The 13,935-nt window shown below is 35.1% G+C and overlaps 3 protein-coding genes across 3 annotated transcripts; 1 reads left to right on the top strand and 2 right to left on the bottom strand.

Moving 5' to 3' along the window:
• Positions 1-393: 393 nt before the first annotated feature.
• LOC111285160 (serine carboxypeptidase-like 48) lies at positions 394-3,137 on the top strand. Its single transcript, XM_022874449.2, has 9 exons — positions 394-760; positions 997-1,165; positions 1,256-1,375; positions 1,483-1,626; positions 1,719-1,869; positions 1,948-2,036; positions 2,143-2,401; positions 2,518-2,651; positions 2,834-3,137. Exons 1-9 carry the CDS (start codon positions 444-446, stop codon positions 2,954-2,956), a joined length of 1,506 nt encoding a protein of 501 aa, XP_022730184.2. The 5' UTR covers positions 394-443; the 3' UTR covers positions 2,957-3,137.
• A 120-nt stretch (positions 3,138-3,257) lies between these two features.
• On the bottom strand, positions 3,258-4,740 carry LOC111285162 (uncharacterized). Its single transcript, XM_022874450.2, has 3 exons — positions 4,463-4,740; positions 4,192-4,312; positions 3,258-3,683 (listed from the first exon to the last, which is right to left on the bottom strand). Exons 1-3 carry the CDS (start codon positions 4,646-4,648, stop codon positions 3,502-3,504), a joined length of 489 nt encoding a protein of 162 aa, XP_022730185.2. The 5' UTR covers positions 4,649-4,740; the 3' UTR covers positions 3,258-3,501.
• Positions 4,741-5,482: 742 nt separating this feature from the next.
• Positions 5,483-8,632, bottom strand: FUC1 (alpha-L-fucosidase 1). The gene is made up of 3 exons (XM_022876538.2): positions 7,733-8,632; positions 6,993-7,229; positions 5,483-6,343 (listed from the first exon to the last, which is right to left on the bottom strand). Exons 1-3 carry the CDS (start codon positions 8,350-8,352, stop codon positions 5,572-5,574), a joined length of 1,629 nt encoding a protein of 542 aa, XP_022732273.2. The 5' UTR covers positions 8,353-8,632; the 3' UTR covers positions 5,483-5,571.
• Positions 8,633-13,935: the final 5,303 nt, after the last annotated feature.

Raw genomic sequence — 13,935 nt, 5'->3', positions numbered from 1 at the left:
TGATTGAGTCAATCTTTGTTTATTTATAACCATAACCTTAAATTAATATTGCAAAATTATTGGACAAAAATATTTTGTATCACTAAAACATTTCTAAAGATTTGTTCCTGCTTTATTTTCTTGACAACATTAAAAAACTAATGCTAAAAGTTAAAAACTATCCTGCTGTGTAAATCACCATTGAGATTAATTAAGATTTAAGCATGCAAAATAATGAAGTGGGAAAAGGAAAGAGAGGAAAAGAAAAGAAAAGAAAATCAATGAAAAAGTATAGGGTCAATGTTATCGGTAGGTTCACACAGCAGGCGAGGAATGAAAAAGCTGGTGACCGTTTATTATCATTTTTTTTTGTATTCGGACTTTTGTTTCCAAGTGGGGTTTGCTCAAACTCTATATAAAACAAACAAGAGCTGAATCTATCTCCCAAAGATAACACCACAAAAATGGCCTCTCAAAAACTCCTTTTGCTTTTTCTGCTCTTTTCAGCAGTCTCGACTAAAGCAGTATCCCTAAAGAAGAACCAAATTCACTTGTCTCCCACTTCTAGCCTGGCAAAGCTACAGGCAGAAAAGCTCATAAGAGGACTAAACTTGTTCCCAAAAGATGTTGCTAATACTGGTATCGATGTCCTTGCAGTTGGGAGTTCAAAGATTGTGGAAAAGCAATTCAGTTTCCCTGTGCTTGGTGCTCCTGGGCCTTCTGTTCAGGAGTTTGGTCACCATGCTGGGTACTATAAACTTCCACATGCTAATGCTGCTAGGTAATCATTGAGTTCTAATCCATATATACAATACTCTGTTCATATTCATGTAAGTTTTAGTTTTTCTGTTAAATTGTGGAACAAAGAAACCCTGGAATAGAAAACGGTGTTTCTGGTATGGTAAGCATTACATGTTCCTGGATTGCTTCTTAATCTAGAGTATAGATATCAACTTTATTCCATTTCTTCTTTCGTAAACTGATTATCAATTCTTTATCTCGATTCTAATGTCGCAGGATGTTTTACTTTTTCTTCGAATCACGTAACAGCAAAAATGACCCAGTAGTGATTTGGTTGACTGGAGGTCCAGGATGCAGCAGTGAATTGGCATTGTTTTATGAAAATGGTCCTTTCCATCTTGCTAAAAACTTGTCACTTTTATGGAATGACTATGGCTGGGACAAGGTTTCTGATAGATCTCCAAAATTTCTCTGATACATTTCTATGATACTCTTACCCTGTCTTCTCAATCCATTTTTTATTGTCCCTTGGCAGGCATCAAACATTCTGTTTGTTGATCAGCCGACTGGAACTGGTTTCAGTTATACTTCAGATGACAACGACATTCGTCATGATGAAAATGGTGTCAGCAACGATTTGTATGACTTCTTGCAGGTATGTATGTTTCTAACTTATGTTTCCTTCCATAACAGAAGCAGTTCAGGATTTATCATAATAAACATTTGAGCTCATAATTCAATGAACTGTCTCTATACTTCTAGGCATTTTTCAAGCAGCATCCTCAGCATGTTAATAATGACTTTTACATAACCGGAGAATCGTATGCTGGGCATTATATTCCTGCTTTTGCCGTTCGAGTTCACCAGGGAAACAAAGCAAAAGAGGGAATTCATGTAAACCTGAAGGTACTTATCCCTTGAACTTCATCCGCACCATTTGAATATGGACCTTTCACTTTGATGTTGTAGATTTAGATTGATTTTGAATGGTTGAACAGGGTTTTGCCATTGGTAATGGGCTAACAGATCCTGAAATCCAGTATCCAGCATATCCAGATTACGCTCTGAACACAAGTTTAATTACACAATCCGATTATGTCAGTATCAAGAAGATGGTTCCATCATGTGTGAAGGCAATCAAAAGCTGCGGTACTTCTCTTACCGCTAAAGATTAAAATCACTATCTTTCTTTTGCGATTTGGCATTCACGTTGAACTACTATGTCAGGTTCTGATGACGGGGATGCTTGCGTGGATTCTTATGAGATATGCAATAATGTATTCAATCAGATCATGAGCATCGCTGGCAATGTAAATGTAAGATAGCACAACATTTTATCCATGTTATATAATTGCAAAAGTGATTTCAATTGTGAAGGAACAGCTTAGAAGAAATTACAATTCTCATATCTTTGATATACAGTACTATGACATTAGAAAGCAATGCGAAGGAAGTTTGTGCTACGATTTCTCAGACGTGGAGACATTCCTGAATCTGAAATCAGTTAGGGATGCACTAGGGGTTGGAGACATCGACTTTGTGTCATGCAGCACCATAGTATATGAAGCTATGATCGTGGACTGGATGAGGAATTTTGAAGTAGGAATTCCTGCTCTTCTTGAGGATGGCATCAAGGTGCTTATATATGCTGGAGAGTACGATCTTATATGCAACTGGCTTGGTGAGACTATTTCCTTCATCCAACATCCCCTTTTTTTACTTGTTAACATAAGGAAATTTTGAAGAAAATAATAGATTGTTTACTTTTCTAAACTATATTTTTTTCCCTTGGGGCAGGAAATTCAAACTGGGTTCACGCTATGACATGGTCCGGACAGAAAGAGTTTGGTGCAGCTCCCACCATTCCATTTGTAGTTGATGGTGTAGAAGCGGGAAAACTGAAAAGCCATGGTCCTCTCACTTTCCTCAAGGTCCGAAACACCTCTCTCTCTCTCTCTCTCTCTCTCTCTCTCTCTCTTGTCTGCGCCTGCATGCCTCTTGCTCCATGTGTTGTTTTAATGTTTCTTAATTGTCCTCTTGTAATTTAGTTTTCTAATGATGATGATCTTTACTGTTTGCCACCTGAAAAACCAAAAAAAAAAAAAAAATGCAGGTCCATGATGCTGGTCACATGGTTCCAATGGATCAACCAAAAGCTTCATTACAGATGCTGCAGAACTGGATGCAGGGGAAGCTAGCCACGTCTGACAAAGCTGAGAATGTCGCTCCCAAATAGTGATCTACTTTTAATCACACAGTTAGTTCATCAATGTGAATTTAGGCACCAATGCATTTTAAACATTAATTCTTATTTTCCAAGCGCTTCATTGTTCTGAACAGTCCACCCCTTTGTGGCTTATACCAAAATCAAGAATATGAGATTACAGTGACTAATCAAATGGATCCAATTCTTCTCATTTCCCTTTATTTCAACCTTTCACACCATTGTGCTGGCTATTACTGACAAACATCTACTTTAAAAGGCAAGATGCAACATGGAAAAAGCAAGTAGTTCAATCCAAAACATAGCCAGCAGCTACCACAAACAGATTTGTTATATGGATGATTAGTACGTTGTTTCTCAGAATCTGATAGAATAACCATAGCCAGCAGGCAGCGGCTACCCCCAAACTTTTACAATCCTATCTAAAATGGAAACAAAAAGATGCAAGCACCAGATGATCCCATTAGATTTAACCCACAAAATGTACAAAAAACCTTACAAAATGGGGCTCAACTTAGTCTAGAAAATCACTGAAGCTTTGTGCAGAACCAAGAATACTAAGCAGCTTTATCTCCATATATTACTTTATACAGTTCTTCCAAGGTCTTAATAACTGGCTGAAAACCAGATCTCAAAGGAACAACTTTCGTCATACGAAGGTGGTCTGCTTTAACCCTTTTTGGTTTCACCAAAGTGATTCTGAACATTTCTCCCACCAAAGCATTACTAGCATTTTCAGCTATATAAACATCACACAAGCCAAAAATTAGAATAGAAATTGGCAACAAAAGAAACAATACGAGTTCCCAGGATGATAAGAATTAGAAACCAAGGCTTCAAAATTCCAAACAATAACTAATTATCAATACCAACATGAAAATGAGCTTTGCAAGTAACAGAAAACAGAGTCGTACGAGAAGAAGAACAATTCTGAACTTATTCCTTTACCCTATGTTTGGTTCTTCAAGAGCCAGAACAAAATTACCCATAAATTAGGAAGTCTTAAAGGTTTACGCTTGGTGATCACTTACAAGCAAATATATATATATATATATATATATATATCTAGTGGGTTTTTTGCACAAGAAATTGATTGCCAAGAAACTATCGGAAAATGAATGGAAACCATAAAATTTCAAAATTAAGAGTTGGTAAGCAATTATGGCGTACAAGACATCCTTATTCTCAATCTCAAGCAGCTCTAAATTGCAAATTCACATCAACATAGTTAAAAGCAAGAAAGATACCAGCAAAAGGGTGTTGAAATGAAAAGTCAAAGAATTGTAGAGCAGAACATCCGAAGATGACCTGGGCAGCCTTATCGAAGCATACCACGTTAAAAACCTTTGACTCTGCTGCTATTGAGAACTGCCCAAACCCCAACAAAACAAACACTTTAGTAGCAACAGACAAAAATAGAAGCTTTTAAAGAGGGCAGGCCTGAAATTTGAGATGACCCAGTTTATGAAAAGCCAAGATAAAGAAAAGGGGAGGCTTAGGGGGAAGATATTGACATACAAGAAGGCGGAATAACCGTTTGTAGGGGTAGCTGCGACCGTTGCATCTGTTACTTTTGCAGACAAAATCAGAAGAAGGGGTTTCAGGGATAGCTGTTTCACAGTTAGAGCAGGCTTTGTAAGAAAAACAAGATTGATCCATTGCTAGAATAACGCAAATCACTGTTGTTGGATTATAAATGTCCATCCCTTTTCTCTCTCTTTTCGTTTCAGGGTTTTTTTTCTACTGCTTCTCACCCGAGTCTTTCAGAAACTCCCCCTCAAGAGTCAATATTTGTTTGTACTATAATAAAATGGAGATAGCTGCTTCACGAGCTAAGAGACACGTCATTAATAAATAGATTTAAGGACAAATTTATGCCACGTCATTATCGAAAAACAACCCACGCTCTTTTAGTCATTTTGCAATGAAAAATCTTTTCAACATAACAAAATAAAATTGTTCCTTTTAATTTTTGAGCATTTGGCCATTTAAGAGGTAGATTGACGTTAAATGTTCCAAAAGTGTGATTTGATGAACATCGAAATTGCCAAAAAAAACCTCTTACTACTAATATCAGAATCAAAGCTAATAAGTCTTCTGGCCGATCCTGCCAAATCGGGAAAGGGGTTACGTGATTGGTTTTAAGTTACGTAACAGTTATTACTGTTGCAAACGGCAAGTGACCTTGCATTTATTACTGTTCCTGCTCGTTGAATTGACACAAGATTTATTTTATCACCACTTCAAAACTCTACATAAAAGAAGGCATGTATGACTTCTAAATGGGACAAATTGAATGGAAAAAAAAAAAAAGAAAGGCAATAACAAAATCAGTCATAAAAATTGTGAAACATAGTAACGCACCCTTTTAGCTAGAACTATAAGACTGACCTTGTCATTCTTCACGTGATTTAGCACAGCATAAAGGTCAAGACTCGAGGCTGTGTTGAGTATCAGCAAATGCCTTTTTTTCAGATGCGCAAAAAAAAAAAAAAAAAGAAATCGTACATGCTATACCTATACCTATACTATCATACCTTCAGCATTTGAGGATGCCCCAAATTATGTAACAATACATTTCAGTAATAGTTTTGAACAATTGTCTGTACAACAATTGCAGCTTGAAATTACATATACTGTATTGTGGAAGTTTGGGAGTGATTGTATGGAACTTGCCGAATGACTTGACTACCATTGACAAATGTTTGTGAGGTTGTATCAGATGCATGGCTCATAATGGAAAATTGATCCATATGGATCCCCAGAAAAGAAATAAGAGGATCTGCTCGAGACTTGTCAATAACAAACTTCAAGTACTGAGATTGAACTGTTGGAAATTGCAGCAACCTTTTATATCCCACAGTTGTGCCATTAATCACTACCTTCCACCCACCTCCATTCAGGATCTCAAGATGGAACTCAATGATACGTTGTCCCAAGTGAATTGGCTCTTGAACTTGCAAAACATTAAAAGATACTGATTCTTGAAGGTCTAAATATAAGACCCAATCAGATTGATCCTCTTCAGGAGCCCAATAGGTGTAAATACCTTCTTCAAGTACATTATAGGGGCTGAATTGAGAGTTAACATTGCCTCCTCGTGTACTGCTGGCATTTAGGAGAGCATTCTTCGCCAAATTATTTGAGAATATGGACCTCCGAAGCTCCTTGAATTCTTGGAGTACTTGTATATCTTCATCTGAAATAAGACCCGAAGAATTTGGGGGCACATTTAGCAACAAAAGACAATTTCGACCAGCTGATCGGTAGTATATATCAAGAAGCTTCAATGCCGACTTTGGAACTTCTGATGCATGCCAAAACCAACCAGGCCTAATTGAGACATCACACTCAGCAGGTAACCAGTCAATACCATGAGGGTCTCCTCCTTGGGAGTATCTGTTAGATAATCAAACATAATTTAAAGACACTTAGGTCATGTTTGGTGCATAGGATGATATATAGGATAAGGTGATAATCATCCTATATTATGTTCGATTTGAATCTAAAAAAAGGATAAGATTACAAGAAAAATTATTATCCTCTTGGTATAGAATTATTCAATCCTCTCAAAAGTGAAAAAGATTATTTTTAATCCATAGAATTAAACTGCCATATCCTATTATACCTTTAAAAATTACATCAATAATTTAAATTGTATAAAGTTTAAGGATAATTTTGATTAATAAATAAATTATCCTATCCTAATCCTTGCTCACATCAAACATAAGATAGGATGACATTATTTACTCTAATCCTATTCATAATATCATCTTATCCTATCCTATCATAATCTTATATACCAAATAAGATCTTAGGTTCTAGTATGGCTTCGAAAAGAATATAAAGAAAAAAAAATACAGCCAGTCAACGGTTCCAAGCAAACAGGACCATTAATTCAAAGCATTCAGGGAGAATTTGTTGTTAGCAATGGCTTAACCACCAGAAAGCGAATGTGAATACAGTTTTGAGCTAACTAATTTTCTTGAAATGGCCATGTAAACCTAAATTATCAACTTCAAAAAGGCAAGGCGGAATATATGCTTACTGAGGATCAGTTCCACCAATTGCTGCATTGCTTCGATTGAAAAGAGACCAACAAGTAGAACCAGCGACGCCAGCCTCATCACCAACCCACCTGGTGTCAGGACCAGCATCAGAGAAGATGACAGCTCCTGGTTGAAGCTGATGAATGAGACTAAACCAAACATCAAAGTAATACTCTATATCCTTTTCTCCCTCCCCTTTTGCACCATCTAACCATACTTCCTTGATATCTCCATACCTGCTTAAATTTGAAAGGGGAAATTTAACACTCCTCAGTTCTCAACTCAGAAAGCCTAAAATGGAACATATCTATGAACACAGGAGTCACTCAATAGCATAATTAATTTAGTGGCAGATTTTAATCAGAAAGAAACCTTGCAATTTGAAAGGAACACCAATCTCCGATTCAAGTGAAATTTTAATCTACGCAATCAGCTAATGTAGCATATATTTTGTGAAGTAGAGTTAAGTTCAAGGCAAAGAAGCTCGAAGAGAATGCATAATGCATTAGTTACAAAACCAACATATGCAAACAGTAGTTCTTATAAACAAAATCAGAGCACAATTTCCTTCAAACAGGTAGGACTAAACAAAAAAGAGAGAACGCAAAGAGAGAAAAAGCCCATAAAGATTAACTGAGTCTGAATTAAAAAATGAACAAAAGCATGTCAAACGTAAGAAACAAAATCAAGATAAGCAAACAAGAGAAAACTTAAAAGACAAAACAAAATAATCATTCACCTAGTCAGCAATTCAACCATCTGTCCCATATAGAATTCATTGTACTCTACAGTCTTCCCATAACATTTTTCATGCCTATCCCATGGAGACAAATAAAGACCCAGAGCAACCCCAGACTCCTTAGCTGCCATAGCCAACTCAGCAACAACATCGCCCTTCCCATTTCTCCAAGGACTCGCCTTCACAGAATAATCCGTGTATTCGCTTGGCCACAAGCAGAAGCCATCATGGTGCTTTGCTGTAAGGATCACCCTCGAAAACCCAGATTCCTTGGCTACATGGACCCACTGGGAAGCGTTTAGTCGAGTCGGGTTGAATATAGACGGGTTGGCTTGGCCTGTGCCCCACTCTGAATCAGTGAAGGTGTTGGGTCCAAAGTGGAGAAAGAAAGCCATGGAAGAGAGTTGCCATTGGAGCTGAGGAGAGGAAGGAAGGGGTAAAATGGGTAAAGGGGGTGGTATTTTGAGGGCAGAATGGGGAGTGACGGTGAAAAACAAGATGATTAGAATTGTTAAAGTGTGTACCGAAATGGTTTTTACAGAATTTAAGGTTGGAGTTTGCATTTTGAGGTATGAGATGTCGTTGATGCTGCTGCTGCTGCTGCTGCTGTCTTTGTTCATGGTTAAGGACAGGAAAGGGAAGGGAGGAAGTCGGAAAGTGGGGGCTTTAGTGTTAGAACTAAACAGTTTTAAATCTGGGAGAAGGACAATTTGCTGTCTGCATTGATTCTTGTTCTGATTCTCTTCAGATCAGAGGATTCAACTTTGGGGTTTCATCCTAGTTCAAGATTTGCTTAAGTCTTTTGACTATTGAGTTTTGACTAATGAAGTAATATGGAAGCAAATCGTCGCTCGTGGTTGTTGCTGATAATTGCATTGGGCCACGTGTCGGGACAAGCCTGGCCTGGTTTGAGTTTATTTCTTAGATATCAGACTTTTAAGCTAAGGCTATATGGCTTGAGCTTAAACATCGCATTTCCTACTTGGCTCATGGCCATGGAGAAAAAAGGGTTGGTGTCGAAAGCGTTTTATACTGTCCCCTTCAAGCAGTTTTTACCTTGCACTGTAAAGAAGTTGTACTGCAAAATAACAGGGCAATTCGAGCTGATCAACAAACCGAAATATGCTTTGCCAGTTGGCAAAGGATTTTTCATGTCATGTCATGTCATGTATGAATGTATGAGTAACTTAAAAGAAATGTTCGGATCAAAAAAAAAAAAAAAATCAAAGAAAGGTTCTTTCCTAATTGTAATTTACTAAACCTCGGATGCCGCTGTAGCTGGGTTGCAACACAGTTTTGGGCGGAACAAGCCCACAATACTCGTAATCTCACATGCAGGGGATCTGCCAGAAGCTTTGGGCTATAAATTGGGCTTTACTTCTGTCCAAGCTTAGTGGACTCTTCAAACCAGAGCCCACATGTCCAAATTCGGTTATAACTCGACTACCATTGACATATGTTTGTGAGCTTGAATTAGATGCATGGCTCAGATCAGCTCGAGACTTGTCGATAACAAACTTCAAAGTGCTGTGATTGAACTGTTGGAAATTGCAGCAACCTCTCATAACGAAATATTGTGCCATCCACCTTCATTCAGGATCTCAAGATGGAACTCGATGATACGCTGTCCCAGACTCCCAGTCGAATTGGCTCTTGAACTTGCAAAACGCTACACAATACTGATCCTTGAAAGTCTAAATATAAGAACCAAAATCAGATTGATCCTTTTCAGCAGCCCAGTATGTGCAAATACCTTCTTCAAGGACATTATATATAAGGGCTGAGCCGAGAATTACCATTGCCTCCTCATGTATTGCTGGGGCCACATTTAGCAGCAAAAGACAATTTCCACCAACTGATTTTAGTTTATGTCAAGAAGCTTCAATGCCGACTTCGGAGCTTCAGAATATGCATGCCAAAAACAAATTTTCTGCCAGATGAAATCACCCGTACTCCTAGGACTTAACCTCTATTTTGTAAGAAATCGAAGCCATTTTTTAGACGAATTTTCCTGCCAACCAAATCAAATGCATAGATCTTGCAAGGATGAAAGAAATGACATGCGTCAAAGTCCCATGTCCAGAAAATAAAAAATAAAATGAAACAACTTTTTTTTCTTCTCAGTAAAGGTTATAAAAGAAAGAGGGATGATTTAATAAAAGCGTGCAATATTGATTGATTGATTTGCTACTGTCTGATCTGAATCACCCTCTCAGCCATCAAAACTCGCCACGTCATTCAATCACAGTTCTCAGCCAACAAAGCGGACACGAAGGTCGAGGTTCAAACGGACACGTTTTGAGTAATAAAAAACACGAATCTTGAAAATAATTTATTTTTAAAATAAAATTTATGATTTTTAGTAAGTAAAATAAAATAAAATTGATATTACTATTTGTTTTTAGCCTTTGTAACACGGCGTACGCAACATGTTACGTCATTGCAGACAGCTAGCGAGAAGAGTGTTTTGTCTGTTGTCCACAGAATCCCAGTTCGAGGAGAGTTTTACATTTGAAGCCTTGAGAGGACTTTTGTTTGACTTTTGTTTCTTGGTTGTTCTCAAGTTTCCTTTCCTTTTCCTTTTGTTTTTCAAAAGGAAGACCCTCTTTTTATCACAATTTCCGCTGTGCTCCCCAATTCTTCTAAATGTTTCTTATTTGGACTATTGATCTTAATATTAAGGATTTCAATTCTTGGAGATGTCTTCTAAAATGTCAATAACTTTGAGTTCCATGTAAGAATTGTATATAATGTTATGATCCACATTAATTTATAAAGTATTATCAATTACTTATTAGATATTATTGAATCTCATAATTTTATATTATAAAAAAATCACATAGATTAAAGTTGTTGTAAACACTTAAATACTCAATTAAATTTTTTTAATTTATAATTAATGTGAGATTCAAGGCTTTTTTACTGTAAAATCTCCTCCATTCAAACGAAGGCTCATTGTCATTGTTTATAGTGACACATTGATCATAGCTAGTACACTTAAAGCCAATTTTAAAATCAAATATCACATAATTGCGATCCATATTATTTTACAAGTATATATTATTTGTTTTAATTCATTAAATTTCAATTTTTGTTTCGTAAAAAACATTTTTATAATTATGGAACACTTAAATATCTAATAAAACTCCAATTTACAACCGATATGTATATATTCAAGACTTTCTCTTTGTACCATAACGTCCCAAATGTCAAGCTTTGAGAAGCAATTAAGAAATGAGGCTGCAGCAAAGGGGCCAATGTGCAAAAGCAGAAAGTATAAACAAAGGCAGTTCATAATATGATTATCATATAATTTTCAATAATAATGAGGCGGCTACAGCATGGAAAATTTTCCAGCTTAGTTTGCCAACCGTTGAGGAAGGTAAAGAAAAACACAAGTGATCCCTCTTTCCTGTCCAATAGTCAATGCTGATGACAACACTTGTCTTTTTTTTTTTTTTTAATTCTTATTTTATCTGGTCCAATCATACATTAATTTGATTAAGTAACCATCTGTTTGTTACCTTGATAGTGAAATATTAATTAATAACAAAAACCCTTAGTTTTTCAAAAAATTTGAAAGATTCCAATGGGAAGAAGGGACAAAGCTAAAAAGATTCATTTTCTAGAAAATCTCAATTAATTAAAGTTTAATGTGTTTATTAATTATAAGTAATACCCTTTTACAAGAAAGATTTGGGGGTTTAATTTTTTTTTGTTTGCAATCATATGCTTTATCTGCATGCATGATATATGTACTAATACAAACAACCAAACATAAAACTAGGTTTTCGGGTGAAGGCACTAAGTAAGGTACGTATATTGAAAAAGATTAAGGTACAAAGCAAACATTATAAAACGAGATAATTATGTTAAAGCATATATTCGAGAGCAGTGCTTCAATCATTATTTATTAATCTACATGTATATATATATATATCCGAGATAAATCTCTAAATCATGGTATTAAAATAATATTATTTGGGAAACATATTGAGAATGGATATTTAATAATTTTTTAAAAAGAAAGTTACTAACTACTTATGGGAACTTTTCATTAAAAGAAAGTTAATTACCTTTCTGAGTTAGCTAGAGCTACAAGAATATTAAACACCCATTTCGATTTCACGTTGAAATTGAGGTAGAAATTCAAGTAATAAGAATATCGCATGTATTGTTGGTAACAGACAGAGAATAAGAATTGGAACCAATTAGCCAACATATCTTAGCTTCGATATCTTTCATTTTTTTTTTCTTTTTTGCAAATTTAGTTGAAAAGAAATTAGACGTGATTGTCATGTACATGACATATATATATATATATATATTTTTTTTCAATGCATCCATATTAATTTCCAAGATCGATCTTTATATCCCTTTTATTCTTCTTTCATTCACAAGGCTAATCTCTTCATCCAAATGAAAGTTATTAATCCTATAATTAATTAATTTATATGTCGCTGGAGTGTTATCCATAGAAAATTGCATTAAAACATACGTTCTCAGTGACACAATCAAGCTTATTAAGAAATCTTAGTATATGGCCAATGAGCATTCGATTTGCTGGTAAGAAGGAAATCTTAGAACTTTAAGATCCTAGCTTTAAGTATCACAATATGTAGGTTTGGTTGTTTAATAATGTTTTAATTTATTAATTGATTATTAAGTGATTGTAACTTAATTATTATCTAATAATTGATTATTCAGTAATTATCTAATTATATTATAATTTATTAGTTAATTATTCAGTAATTATAATTTGATTATGAAATAATAATTAATTATTAAAAAAATCCTAGTATATGTATATATTAATGATGCAATAAATTACTCTATATAAGAAAATTTAATTGTTTGTTCAAAACTTTGAAGTAATTAATTATTAATTTATTAATTGATATAGTTTATAATATAATTAAAATATTATTTTTTTCATGTAATAGGTATTATTCTCACTAAATGAAAAAAATTAATAATGTAAATATCAATTGCGGCTAATATTTCCATTTTATAGACTTTTGATCAAAGTCTTTAAATATCTTTACCCTTCTTTTCAATATATATAAATATAAATATATATATATATCTTTACACTTAAATTATTTCTGATTTTGTGCAATCAGACCCTTTTAGGACTCATAATTAATTTTTACTATTCGTCTTCACGTGGTATTGAGCAGTAACCAAATACGCGAGAGGAATAATCCTTGAAGCATGTGGTTCTATCTGTTACACGTATGCCTGTATAAATGGTAAGGTACTTGTAGAAAATGTTCACCATAAACGAGTAAACATTTCTCCTTTTGGAATACCCTCGGTAAGTCTAATATTACAAGACGACCAAGGAGAAAAAATGGTTGAATTTTATTATGACCTAGAATATCCAGTACGTAGTAGGATGGATACTCATTCCCTTGTGTCACTTAGCAAGATTTCTATTTAGGAAATGTAAAAATGTAGCAGAAACAATCTGTAAGTGTTGTTTGCCTACTTTTATTTACTTTCTATACTGTGGCAATAGCCTATGATGCGTCAACAGTTTCAAAAGGTAGCACTGATGAGTCAGTCGGAAGCACCGGATCAGATGAAATTGAGGACAAAGTATCTGATACACGGGGGCCATTATCATCACATTTACTATATGTAATTTGTGTACAAACATATATGAACCTCATCTCGTCAAGTAAAGGTATCTGATTCATCTGAATCTCCAACAAACAGGTTCCACTTTGTCCTTTCATGGGTGCATAAACTAGATTTGCAACAATATGTAAATTGTTCATGAACTGAACCAGGGGGTAATTGGATTTTGTAAATGACAATAACCCCACAGTTCTGTTCTTTATCTGGCCTGATTTGAAGGAATACTCATGATTTATGAAATTGAGCATATGTAGTCAAAGTTTACTGCTATAGTCTACTGCTAATCATTAATATTGTTAATGGAAGATTGCATAATTCAATAATGAAAATGTCTTCATTGTTTATTTTTGGGTAACCAAACGTTTACTATTAAACTAAGTTGAGGCCAGAAAGTTATAGCAGTAGTAATAAATATTTACCTACTTGGAGAATAGTCTGCGGTTTGGAAAATGTCTCAATTCTAGAGTTCTGTAGTTATCATTTCATGGGATTGCCTTTTTATTTTTCCACCATGGACTTTGGATACCTATGGAAAAAGATTTACTTGTTGGGAACCAAAA

The sequence above is a fragment of the Durio zibethinus genome, chromosome 6, assembly GCF_047325235.1.
Source record: "Durio zibethinus cultivar Kanyao isolate XHJ-2024 chromosome 6, ASM4732523v1, whole genome shotgun sequence".
NCBI lineage: Eukaryota > Viridiplantae > Streptophyta > Magnoliopsida > Malvales > Malvaceae > Durio > Durio zibethinus.
The sequence above is the reverse complement of the archived record's forward strand: the minus strand, read 5'-3'. Positions and strand labels throughout refer to the sequence as shown.

Bases quoted from the DNA above. Each gene is read 5' to 3' on its own strand.
- LOC111285160 (XM_022874449.2), top strand. From the start codon at position 444: ATGGCCTCTCAAAAACTCCTTTTGCTTTTTCTGCTCTTTTCAGCAGTC. The intron at 1,627-1,718 runs GTACTTATCCCT...ATGGTTGAACAG, and splicing joins GAATTCATGTAAACCTGAAG to GGTTTTGCCATTGGTAATGG. The intron at 2,402-2,517 runs GTGAGACTATTT...CCCTTGGGGCAG, and splicing joins TCTTATATGCAACTGGCTTG to GAAATTCAAACTGGGTTCAC.
- LOC111285162 (XM_022874450.2), bottom strand. From the start codon at position 4,648: ATGGACATTTATAATCCAACAACAGTGATTTGCGTTATTCTAGCAATG. The intron at 4,313-4,462 runs GTATGTCAATAT...GGGTTTGGGCAG, and splicing joins AACGGTTATTCCGCCTTCTT to TTCTCAATAGCAGCAGAGTC. The intron at 3,684-4,191 runs GTATCTTTCTTG...ATGTTTATATAG, and splicing joins ATTTCAACACCCTTTTGCTG to CTGAAAATGCTAGTAATGCT.
- FUC1 (XM_022876538.2), bottom strand. From the start codon at position 8,352: ATGAACAAAGACAGCAGCAGCAGCAGCAGCAGCATCAACGACATCTCA. The intron at 7,230-7,732 runs GTGAATGATTAT...AAATTTAAGCAG, and splicing joins ATGGTTGAATTGCTGACTAG to GTATGGAGATATCAAGGAAG. The intron at 6,344-6,992 runs GTAAGCATATAT...ATTATCTAACAG, and splicing joins ATTGGTGGAACTGATCCTCA to ATACTCCCAAGGAGGAGACC.